The following is a 13021-nucleotide window of genomic DNA, read 5'->3' on the forward strand; positions in this document are numbered from 1 at the left end:
TCCAGTCCTTGTACCTAACCATTTTCAGAGGAATGCTTGAAAAATGCCAAAGACAACACTGATTTGCAGTTATAAACTGGTATATTTGCACCAACAAGGTGATTCTAAAAAAGCTATTGGCCAAAAAACAAACACACTGCGTAGCGTGCAGTGTGACCTTAAGAAATTTGAGGAAACTGGACAAGTTTGGGGCAAAAGGAGCGACAGACTTGCAAACATTTTTGAAAAACAGCAGATGAACAGTATCTGAAGGTCATGTCATTAAGAAATAGGAATAAATCCATCAAAGACCTGAGAGATGCATCTGGACCTTCAGCTGAGCCATGTACTATTCACTGAAGCCGCGTCGGAAATGATGAAAACTTTTCATGACCACTGGCTGAAGAACAAGATCTTCTTTGTCGCTGATGTTTGCCAGAATTTTCTGGTTTATTTTGTTTTTCCGTATGTGTGTTTTGTTTCTTTAGACTATGCATCCATAATATGAATGTCATACTTTGACTTCTATATGTTATTATGACTGCAAAGGAACCTTACAAACCTCTTTAAATATATTTATAATATAAATACATTTTCATTTTATTATCATTGAAAAGCATTGTCATTGCTTTCAAGACTCACTATAATTAAAAAACTAAATATTTGAAATTTAAAAGACTGGGTGAAGGTGATTAAATCACCCCCAACTCATCATTCTTGATTTACAAATTCTTGTAAATCAAGAATTTACAATATTTAAGTTGTAAATTTACAAGAAAACACTAAGAAAAAGGTCAAATTTATGTCAAAACTTAGCTAAATAAAAATGAATATTTTTACCTAAAAAAAAAGTCCTCATAAATATATGAGGGGAAAAACGGAAAATGAAAATTAGTCAATGACATTAGTCATAACAAATATGACTAAAATATGACTAATTCAGCTCAACATTACCACTTTGTTTAGCTGAAAAGTGCAGTAACCAACTGTAACAAAGTGATTCCCTCAATATTTCCAACAATATTACAGCAGAATAAAGGGCCGCTGTGTTTTATGAAAAGGACACTTTGGCTGTAAAGTTATTACTTAATATGCATGCAATGTGCTTTCCCGTTCTGCACTTTTTAGACTGTCCCAATGCAAAAAAGGGTCGGAAAAATACAAAGCATATGAATGATGACACAGTGTTACCACTAGTTCTTGTTTAACAGGCTAAAAAGGTTTCAGTAACAGCGTTGCACATATGCTGTGAGGCACAACCTGCTATGGACAATTACAAAATAAAAATAAAAATGGTTTAAAAGTTCCAAGAGAGGTCAATAAAATCAAAACAAAAACGTGGATTTATAACTTAACACTGATTTTTTTTCTGGGTTCTGGAGAGCTATTTTGTATTTAAAATTATATTTTGAAACCACTTTTCAACAACTAGGTTTACATTTAGTCTCAGGACAGATGTTTTTTAAAATATTTTGTGCATATTGTTTTCAAATTCATGGCTGGGCCAGAAAATGGCCTGCAATTGTAGAATGCACTGAATTTCTCCCCAGCTTGAACCTTGAAAAGTAAAGCTGCCGATAATTGACTCAAAAAACGAAAAAGAAAGGAAATCCAAGATTTCCTAAATGTTCCAATTATATTTTAAGTAAACTAACTTCCCCCTTTTCACGTAATTTTGCGTGTTTTTCCCGTAATATTTACTTTTATTTCTTGTAAATCAAAACATTACAAAATATTTTTTATTTCGAAATTTTACATGCATGTCCTCACCCTTGACCTTTTTTCATTATCATCATTATTATTATTATTATTATCTTTATTTTGCCGTCGTATACTTGTGGAAGATTACCAGCGGGGGAATTTTCAGTCGGCTGATGAAAGCTTGCTTGCCACTAGAATGTTCTACGCATGCTCTGTGTGAAAGCGTGTTTTGGTGTCAAGCGGCGCTGCTAGGCTAGCCGGGCTAGCTAGCAATTTTGCAAGTCATGGTGGGCCATTCAATGAGGAAAGGCTGGAGAGTGCTGTATCTGGCATCACTGTGGAACTTTTAATGAAAAAGGACTTGTTACTATTCTAAGCTGACTTTGAGGCATGAAGGCACACTTGCAAAATCTTCATGCGTAAGTATTGCAATCAAAAGGTTTTAAATTAAATAAGTAATACTGTGCGGCGAAACCGCATTGACTTACGGCGCAAGCTAACGTTAGCAGACACGTAAATTAATAAAAGTGATGTTTACGGGAGGGCAATGAACATAGTGGTGTATCTTGTTTACGTTACTTTTAAAACTAACTGAATTGTTTAGGTAGTTAGAAGAAAACTAGCTCATAAGGCTAGCACAGTGTACGTTTTGAGCTCCAATAGTAGTTGGGCATTTTCTGTCAACCCCGCCCTTGCCCTATTCTTATTGGTCGGGAGTAACTGGAGTCATGTGTCGTCGCTGCGCCCAAAGCATGTGGATGGCTGTACTTTCTGTCAATCACCTTTTCACCACTTGTTGCTAGGGAGATTGTTGATGCTAGCTACAGCGGAAGTAGGCAGTCCTAAAATTAAAATATAAACAGAGAAAGCTGTCATTTATTTAAGGGTAAGTGGATAAAACGCATCACAGCTACTTTGTCTTGTGTAATAAGGTAATGCGTAGTACCGATAGCCGGATTTTAAGAGACAGGGCAGCTAACAGCTAACGTCGTAAGGACGAAAGGAGGGAGGGACCGTGCCATCCACCTAACATTGGTGCGTATGCTAGCAGCCCAGCGAGCTTTCTGGACTCCCTCATTCACCTTCAGCAGCACCCACACGAAGTAGTTGTCCTGTCAAGGGTGGGGTGATGCCTGGAGCTCTCTCTTCACCATCTCTGGGCTGCTGAATGTCCAGCAATGAGGAGGCATTGCGCGTTGCGAACCGACATCACTTATTTAGTCTTTAGAGGATGGAGTGGTTGCAATGGGCTAGCAAGTCCTGTTTTCATTAACATGTGCCTAAAGCAAATGTAGGTAGGTAAGGCTTGGCGTGCTTCAGGGCTGAATGTATTGTAATGTTTAATTTTATTGCAAAAGAGCATTAACACATTTATTTCTCACTTTTGCCAGGAATGGGATGATGACACTCTTTTGAAGAGCAGAGCTTTGACTTTAAACTGGACTCTCTAAAAAAGTGAAAACCTCATCTTGGATCCTATACAGCTTTTTGACATAGATAATCCTGTTGACAACCCTCCCCTTTTGCTATATTTAACTGGTTTTTATGTTCATGTATCTATCTCAGTCTTTTAGTGGTAGTGGAGAACTATTGATCCAAGAAAGTTGGCCCCCTTTTTGTTTTTGTTTTTTACTTTCACCTTTTGTTCCTTTGTAAAGAAATGCTTTACCTGAAAAAGTACTTCACAGAGGGCCTGATTCAGTTCACCATCCTTCTGAGTCTCATTGGGGTGCGGGTGGACGTTGACACCTACCTAAACAATCAGCTGCCCCCACTGAGAGAGATCATCCTGGGGCCTAGCTCAGCCTACACCCAGACACAGTTTCACAACCTGCGCAACACGCTGGACGGCTATGGCATCCATCCAAAAAGTGTGGACCTCGATCGTTTCTTCACCACTAGACGACTGCTAAACCAGGTGCGCCAGCTGGATCGCCTCTTCGTGCCCAGTACAGAGCTCAACACCTGGCTAGTGCATCGTGACTCTGATACTGTGGTGTCCGCCAGCAGCCAGTCCAGCCCCACCATCACCCTGGACAATGGGGCCGGCCTAGAGGACGTTAACAACCCTGACGCTACCCCGGCCATGAGGGGAGGAAGTGGAGCGCCTGAATCCACATACAGTCTGAACACAGCGGACAGCAGCCTGGGAGCTGTGGCCCCCGAGGGCAACCAGGAGCACGGCAACAGGGATGGCAATGATGATCTCACAAAAGAGGTATGTTTCCACCAGGAGAGCATCAATCAAAATGTAGATGCTCTCCGTTTAGCAGAATTTATGGATTTGAGTTATGTTAAAAGAGAATTTTTTTCAACAAATGAGTAAATTTGTTTGTTACAGAAGCCAAAAATTAAACGCAGCATAAAGCAAAATAATTTAAATAATTACAGTAACTATGATACATATAGGCCATATAAAATCACATATATATATATATATATATATATATGTGTGTGTGTGTGTGAATGTGTGTTTATGTTGTGAATGGCAGATTTAAGAGTAGTCTAGCCTAGCAAAGTAAAAAAAAAAATATAAAAAAAGAAAGAAGAGAGGAAAAAATGCTTTTTTTGTTACCTGAAAACATTGTATATATGTATTTATTAATAAATCCAGTATTTAGTATCCGTTTCCACTAAAAATAAATACAAAAGAGTTCATTCAACATAGCTTTACGGTGAGTAATAAAAACAGCCTCCACCCTAGGTCTTTTATCAGTGTGTGATATTTTTAGTCGAACCAGTTGAGTCACATTTAATACAGCTGTGGTTCTGGCCATATTTAACATTCTCCAACTTTGAAATGCATGGCGAGCAGCCCCCCCCCCAAGTTTACTTCCTTACCTTAAAATGGAGCGAAAGACATGATAACTATACAATCTTTTTGTTTGTTTCTTTTACGTTTAGTGTTTATGTGTTGTTATTTCTCACATTAACTATTATGTGAAGTATTCTCAACACACAATGGCCATATTGACACTGTGGAGATCGAGTTCACAGTCATTATTGGATTGCAATAAAGCAAGACTTCTTTCTGATCACATGATAACTACCGTGCCCAAGTGTTTATGTCACGGTTACATCATCTGATTTGTGTTATATCCACTCTCAGATGAAAACGGCCCATATAAAAGGTTTAATAAAAAGTGACGATTTATCATATATTAGGTCATATTTTTAGTTGTGCACATGCCAAATATGTTGATAGTCAGTATGTGGCTATTAAAGTACCTTTCCTCTCTATACAGGGCCATTTTTCAATGGTTGCTCTGTGTTTTTTCAGGACATTGACTTGATTGACATCCTATGGCGACAGGACATTGATCTTGGCGCAGGAAGAGAAGTTTTTAACTACAGCAACCGTCAGAAGGAAAACGAGGAGGAGAAGCCCAGCCCACAGGAGAACAAAGACAGGAATGAGGAACAAGAAAGCTGGAGAAATGGTGTGAACTTACAAGGGGCTCCACCAGTGGATGGAGAGACTGGAGAGAGCATTCCTGAGCAGGTTTGTTAACACCAAGCCTTTCATTATATGCTATTGTTTTTAGTCGGACGCCTGCCTTTTAAGACATAAAAAGGAAACTTAAAAATAGGAGCTGTACACTGGTGATAAAAAGGAAATTTTCTCTGCTCAGTATTAATTTTATAAATGTAGAGACTTTCCACTTAGTTTCTTTGCTGCATTTGACCAAGATGTTGCAAGTTTAAAAATTTGTGCTCAAAATCAAAATTGCTCCGCATGTATGTAATAGCATCATCTCGTTGTTGAGTCACACAAGCCGGTAATATAAAGCACATCAAGCCGTTGCAGTTAGATTAAGGTAGAAGTTCATTTCACAGAGACACACATGACTGTATTGCATTTATTTTAAGGCTTCCCATCCAAGAGAATTTTCCAGCGAACCAGAGGCAGTTCAGAATCACAAGATCATGTTACCCACCATAAAAGTACAACTGCATAGAGACGCATAGTGTCAAGCACAGGGTTTATACAAACCCATAACGAAATCAAAAGCAAAAGAAATTTGTGTTAAATATTGATTAGATACATTAGCTGGGGATTGACTTGACAAATACACAGAGTATTAACTAACTGCATTAATAGTCCAAGAAACAAATGAGAGATTACAGGAATTTGTCTGTTTAGGCCTTAAAATTTCAGCAGCTAGACTTAAAAGAAGGGGTTGGGGTTTGTTTGTTTTTAAACCAATTATGCCCAGATCGAGACGTATTTAGAAAAGTAAGTGCATTTCTGACTGTCTGTTTTTCCACATTACAAAGAAATGCTGCTGCAGTAAATCAAAGGAAACTGGCTGCATGGTAAAATTACAGAAAAAGTATTGACAGCTCGTTTCCTGGACTTTGTCCTGTAAAATAAAACAGAAGTTTTCTGTTAATTCACAGAAATCCCCCCCCTCTCCCCAACACACACACACACACACACACACACACACACACACACACACACACACACACACACACACACACACACACACACACTTTTTCTGATATATAATGAAAGTAATAGTAAAACAAACCCAAAAAAACCCCACCTGTTGGGTTTATTTTTTGTTTTGTTTTTCTTTATCCGGTACTTTTTTGGCCTAGTATTGTATGCTATGGGTGATTTCTTTGTTAGTAAGAAGGTTGTAAAAATGACAATTACTCAGATCTCTGCCTCAGGTTAACAGTTCAGACTTTCATGAGGTTATCTTTCCTTAAAGAGAAAAATACAGTGAAAAGTCACAAATTTCTGCCTTAAAAAAAAAAAAAAATAATAATAATAATAATTTAAACCCCCACATTGGGAGACATTTTTGGCCCTTGGGCCACATGTTGGACACCCCTGAGCTGGACTGTCGGAATGACTGATGCTTACAGCCTTAAACTGTTTGAGCTAATATGGGCAGGGTGTGAAAGCCCAAAGGAGAGCCCTCAAAAAAGGAGGGTCTCAAGTCTGCTTCCAAGCAGAATCTGCTGGAGTTTGCTTGTGATGTGAAACAATCACAAGCACTGTTAAGAAAGCAATGTCTTGATTTCTATTGGCAAAGTTAGTGACTAAGAAGCCATGATCGGGTTTGAGTTGGTTGATTGGCTGCGTTAAAAAAAATAAAACCGCTCACAAACTGACAAAATCATTTGCATAGTTTTTGGGCTATAAATCCAAAGTGTGATATCATTTAAAGACGGTAAAGGATGACCTCAATAATGTGCCCGGAAACCCCTCAGGTGAGTCAGTTGTTAACCTCAAGCACTGATTTACTGTTTAAACGTGCATGTAGCCTAATGTTAGCCACAATGGACCACTCTTAGATTAGGAGCTGTCCTGGCTGGGTGCACATGTTTTTGTAAAATGTATATTTTTGCTTTTAAACTTCGCTGTTGTATTTCTTTGTAATGTAAGTGTTGATTAGATTTTCTTCTCCTACCTGGAAGTAAAAAATTTATTAATTAATTAAGTAAAAAAAACATTTTTTGATTCCCCCCCAAAAAGCATATGTGTAAGTGAATTAAAAAGATGTAACAAAGAGTTAACAAATGACCTAAAACAGTGGTTCTCACACCTTTTTTTTCTGGCTTTTCAGAAGCCCCAGTAAAAACCCTTGTAAAAATAGCTGGTTAAAAATATTTGTATCTGATTTTTTTTTTTTTTTTTTTTTTTTTTTAATCGTCCTGGTGATTTTCCTCTGACGGGATGGCTGCAGCCACTTTAGTGAGCACCAGAGTTCTGAATATGCAGTAAAAAGCCGACCTTCAATTAACTAAGTTCTACTCCATATTTTTTTCCCTGGTTGTGTGCCCCACAGTTTAAGAATTGCTGACCTAAAATGGCAACTACTTGTCAACTAGGAATGTCTTTGGTGAGGGAAGCCCTGGTTTATACCCTGGATAATTATTCAAATTTAGGCAGCAATCCCCCATACCAATTCATATATATGAACTTCTTCATGTGTGTACAAAAAAAGCCATTTTGTCTGGACAAATAAAATATAAGAGCTTCTCTTGTGAAAACACTTTAAGATTATTACCTTTCTTTTTTTTTTTTTCTTCGGTGTTACCAGCTTCCAGCTCTCGGCACACAGACCTCACTGTCTCTACAAGAATGCTTGAGGCTATTGGAGGCCACATTCCCTTTTGGAGAAGAAACTGAGGTAACAAAGAAAAATCTGCTGTTGAAATTGTCATGGCCACATATTTTATTTTTTTGGTGGCATCGCTCCTTCCCCTCCCCCCCACATACATGTGCGGAAAGCCTAAGGCAGTGAGAGCAGCAGCAGAAACCACTAACTAGGGAACAGAACAGACCAGCCATCAGGAAAAGCAAATATGATATTGACAAGTGTGAGGAGTTGGGGTGGAGGAAGCAGTAATTCAAGGCAGGCTAGAGCAGCCTAAGCAGGATGCCTTGGATTTGACTGATGAGATACGATGCACTCCCCTTTTCTCAAAACTTGAGCAGTTCTTACTTTAGTGCAGCTGAAAGATAAATCAGACCTACAGTCTCATATTTTAAATTGGATAAATTGGCACAATAAGCTACATATAATGTAAAATCAAGTTATTTTTTAATTTATGTGATATTTTTAATCAGTTTCCAGCCCCGGTTGTCAGCCCAGAAATTGCCGTTTCCAATGAAGAAGTTCCTTCTACATCTCAGGGCCTCCCTCTGGTGCCACAGCTGCCCTCAGCAGAACCACAGTTAGACCTGGAGCAGCAGTGGCAAGACATCATGGCCATCATGGAGCTACAAGTAAGATGTTTTTGTTTTGTCCTCATGATTGCTTGTGAAGTATATTTTGTAACACCAGACACCTTCAGGTCTACATTAAATTCAAAATACTGAAATTATTTTAACATTGTTTTAAAATAATGCATTTTTCTCTTTAAACTCGTTTTTTAAAGGCAATGGAAGTGAACAACACTTCTCTCCACACCAATTCAAGCAGCGTAAGTGCCATAAGTGGGACAACTGAGTCAAGTACTGCGGGAAACTTTGAATTGTCTACTCGCTCGACACCAATAAACCAGGATGTCAGCCTTCATCAGGCTTCCCTCCCCAGCTGCAGCCAAGACTTCCCCCAGATTTTTAACCCTCAGCTGGACTCGGCAAGCATTGCCCCAAGAACCGCCACACTTAGACCCTCCTCCAGCAACTCCACTAACATCAACTCCACATTCGGAGCCACCAACCTAACTGGGATCTTTCTCCCGCCACACGTGAACAGTTCCAGTAACAACGTTACTTCCACCCCTGTCCTCCCCGATCCTTTCAGCACCCTGCTGGAGGAGTCGATGCTTGACGAAATCAGCCTGTTGGACCTCGCCATGGAGGAGGGCTTCAGTCAGGCCCAGGCGTCCCAGTTGGAGGATGAGCTTGACTCAGATTCTGGTCTTTCCCTGGACTCCAGCCACAGCCCGGCCTCCCCAAGCAGCTCAGAAACCTCCTGCTCATCTGCAGCTTCCTCCTCTTCAACGTCTGCCACTTTCTCGGAGGAAGGAGCTGTGGGCTACAGCACTGACTCTGAGGTGGCCACTGTAGAGACAGAGGAAGGAGCTGTTGGAGGTTACCAGCCTGAATATAGCAAGCTCTGCCGTATGAGCTATCAGGACCCCTCCCAGTTCCACACTCTCCCTCAACTTGACAGCATCAGCCATAATCATACCTACAACCTGCCGCTTTCCTCTGCCTTCTCTGAGCACCCAGAGCTCCCCATTTCGGTCGGGAAGAAGACTGTCCGTGACAAACAGAACTCAAAGCCTCAGCCTCCTCAGGACCTGCTCGACAAGCACTCAAGCCGCGACGAGCGCAGAGCCCGGGCCATGAAAATCCCCTTCTCCAACGAAAAGATCATCAACTTGCCTGTGGAAGAGTTCAACGAGCTGCTAGCCAAGCACCACCTGAGCGAAGCCCAGCTGGCCCTTATCCGTGACATCCGCAGGCGCGGGAAGAACAAGATGGCAGCCCAGAACTGCCGCAAACGCAAGCTGGACACCATCATAAAGCTGGAGCAGGGCGTCCAAGATCTGAGGCGCGACAAGGCCCGCCTGCTGAAGGAGAAGATGGAATTCATTCGCTCCATCCGGCAAATGAAGCAGAAGATGCAAAGCTTGTACCAAGAGGTGTTCACTCAGTTGCGGGACGAGGAGGGCCGGCCCTATCCTCCCAGCGAGTACTCGCTGCAGTACAGCGCCGACGGCAGCGTGCTCATCATGCCCCGCAGCGTGACGACCGCCGAGCAGAACCGAAAGCCAGAGAAAAAACAGAAGGACAAAAAGAAGTGAGGGAGCACAAACTGCTGTTTATTCTATAACTTTGCTAAGTCAGTAAGAAAGATTTCTGCAGACACGAGAGAGATGTCCTTATTTCCTTTAAGAAGATTGTGGTGAGTAGAAAAATGGCATTGTTGACTACTCTTCCTGCATTAGTTTCTCCCGTTTCATTCTGTTCCTACAATTTTTGTTCCTGGAAACAACTTTGACGCAGAAGTAGCTCTTCGTTCGAGTACTGAGATTTAATTATTTAGACGAGGAGAAGAGGGATATAAAAGGACATAAAACGAGCTATTAGGAAGAAGGAAAAAAAATTAGCTGCTCTTGATCCTTTTGCACCAAACCACTGAGGATGGAGGAGTTTCGCAGGGTGAAAGAAGGGACTGGGGGAGTACAAGAACACTGTCGAGGATGTTTGGAATACCTATGCACCGAAGGTTTTAAAGGACTATCAGATCACATCCCACCCTGGAGACTTTTGGTGATTTTCATAGTCACTGAGGCTTTTAAGTTGCAAAGAAATGCATCGATGGTTGTGAGTTTAGATACCAAAGGCCAAAAGGAAGTCCATTATTTTAGGATGCCAATTAACACCTATACTAACCAAAGGTTGTATTTGGTGCACATCACATGATCTGTATACATCTTAAATGCTCCAACACTGCACTCTAATTCTGTAGGTTCCAGTTTTCGAGTCAGGTGGCATCTAAGTTTAGAAGGCCATAAATAGATCGGGTTTGATGTGTGGAAGGTGGATGTTGAGATGAGAGGAGTGGGAGGCTGAGAGCATTCTTGCGCTGGTCACTGCTGAAAGAGGCCTGGAGGTGAAGTCTTTGAAGGGGAGCAGATTTAGGGAGGAGGCACGCTGCATTGCAAAATGTATCGACTTCCTTATAAATTATACATAGCACTGTAATTTGTCTTTAAAAGGCTTGGCTGTATGCATTTTGCCGTGTCTGTCGCTATTCCTTCGCTGCAGGATTAAATACGGGAGCTGCGTTTAGGAAGGCTCTTATTAACTGTTCATAATCTGTAGTATAAGCAAGGTTATAGGTCTAGCCACATCAGCTTTACATAGACGCCTACACCCTTTTTGTTGAATTCTAAATTCTGAGCCTGTAGTTAAAGGAAGAATTCAAGATAACGGTGATGGGCCAGGAGCTCCAGAGAGTAGTGCATTATTAAAACCAACTCCAGGCAGTCTTGAGTCAAAGTCATTCAGTTTTCTTGGATGCCCCATTTTTAGCATTAACAGAAGGCAGGCTCAGTTGACGCTGGGGTGTAGCAACTTCCTTTTCAAGTAACATACGCGCCAAATGTTAAATACAACAGTGTATTAGGGCCGGTTAAGGGCGAAAACAATTTAAAAAGCTTGGCGAAGCTGAGGTGAAGGCCTGAGACAAAAGAATAGAGATTTTTGTTGCTGTTGTTGTTGTTGTTTCTTTGTTTTCTCAGAATTGTTTTGCTTTAACCTCAAATTGAGGAGAAAAAACCTGTTTATTATTTCAAAACCAGAAACAAGAAACAAACTGGCAAATTTATGGGAAGAAGACCTGAAAAATTTAAGAGAAAAAGAATTAGGAGAATATTTACAGTCGAAAGAGATATTTTAGGAAAACAAAACAGGCAAATTCATGAGGAAAAAAATGGAAATTTACATTAAAACTGCAGAAAATTATCAAGAAAATGAAATGAAAATTCACAGTTTAAAAAAAAAAGTAAAAAGTCTGTTGTAAAGAAAATTTATGAGAAAAAACAGGCAATTCACAAGAAAAAATGCAAATTTCATAGAAAACTAGTTGCAAATGAATGAGAAAAGAATATGTAAATTAACAAAGCAAAAAGGAAATTGTGGAAAAAGAAAAAGAAAAGATCAATTCAAAAACATAAAGCTGTAACAAGAAAACAGGTTGTTTTTTTTGGTTAGATAAGGTTGCTTGACTAAAAAAATGACCAAAAACAAAAAAACTACTTTGCGAGTTTCTATTCAGTTTCTACTCATATTTGCCAATTTTTTTTCTTGGAAATGTTTTAGAGTTCTCTATAATTGCAGTTTAAATCGAGTTGCCTGATTCTCCTCGCCCTGTAGATTTTGTTTTACTTTGAACGACCCTGGTACGGCGTTGCGACTGTACGAAAAACCACTTGAGGATTTTTTTTTTAAACTGCTGTAAAGCCAAAGTGTTGGCTTCAATCAAGTTTTTGTGTTTATAACAGAGCGAGCCACGCGACTGATAACGCAAAAGCAACTCGAATGTGTGAAATGACGACACGTGTCGTGGCCACTTTGATCTGAATGCCTTTATTTAACGTTTCCGTCACTTTTATGGGTTTTGAGAACCGAAGAGAGGAGGGATTTTAAAAAAATGTTCTCAAAGTAGAAGTGCTATTACTTGTCTATTTGAATGAAGTTTGTCAGTACATGTGTTATATCACCTTCTTAAAAAAATAAATAAAATAGGTCCGTTGTGTCAGCTGAGATAGGAGATAGGCTAGATCTTTTTCCAAGAGGCTGAACAGAACTCGCAACATTAAGATGATGTCCAAAAAAAACAGTTTTGAACGGAGAAGTGTCCTCATTAAATGTGATATTCAGGCATGAACCTCTGGTTAACATTCACTTCAGTGTAACACCAACTACTTAGTACTGCTACTACTTAGTGCACTTTTTTTGTCTGTCTTGTTCTGTAAATATTTTCATGTTTGTGTTTGTTATGATTTTATGTAGTCTGTTTAAAAACGTCTCCATTAACGGTCACACCCTCTGCTTTGAGTTTGGATGTAGTTCCCTCCGTTTTGAGGTATTTGCTGGCAATCAAGAATTGTTTTTATTGATTAATAAAGTGTTTTTATTTTCACCTGTGACTCTTGTGTTCTAGTTGTCCATGTTTCAGGCTTCCAGTCGGCGAAGGCACTAGATACCTTGACCATGAACAACCTGAAAAAGGTTTATTTTCAGCTTCCTTTTTTTCTATTATTTTTGGTTTCTTTTAGAGTAACTTTGCTTGATCCACAGCTCAAAATAACCCCTATTTATCTAATACTGACCAGCCCCTCAGGTCATCTCCTCCCT

The 13021-nt window shown here is 39.9% G+C and overlaps 1 protein-coding gene across 2 annotated transcripts; it reads left to right on the top strand.

Moving 5' to 3' along the window:
* The first annotated feature begins 1903 nt into the window (after nt 1–1903).
* nfe2l1b (nfe2 like bZIP transcription factor 1b) lies at nt 1904–12276 on the top strand. 2 transcript variants are annotated; one of them, XM_080872391.1, is made up of 6 exons: nt 1904–2099; nt 3072–3898; nt 4961–5182; nt 7740–7829; nt 8270–8428; nt 8581–12276. In XM_080872391.1, exons 2-6 carry the CDS (start codon nt 3341–3343, stop codon nt 9958–9960), a joined length of 2409 nt encoding a protein of 802 aa, XP_080728517.1. In that variant the 5' UTR covers nt 1904–2099; nt 3072–3340; the 3' UTR covers nt 9961–12276. The 2 variants fall into 2 exon arrangements, with proteins under 2 accessions (XP_080728517.1, XP_080728518.1); XM_080872392.1 differs by lacking the exon at nt 1904–2099 and adding an exon at nt 2489–2975.
* Nucleotides 12277–13021: the final 745 nt, after the last annotated feature.

This window comes from Rhamphochromis sp. 'chilingali' (assembly GCF_963969265.1).
Source record: "Rhamphochromis sp. 'chilingali' genome assembly, chromosome: 22".
NCBI classification, from domain to species: domain Eukaryota; kingdom Metazoa; phylum Chordata; class Actinopteri; order Cichliformes; family Cichlidae; genus Rhamphochromis; species Rhamphochromis sp. 'chilingali'.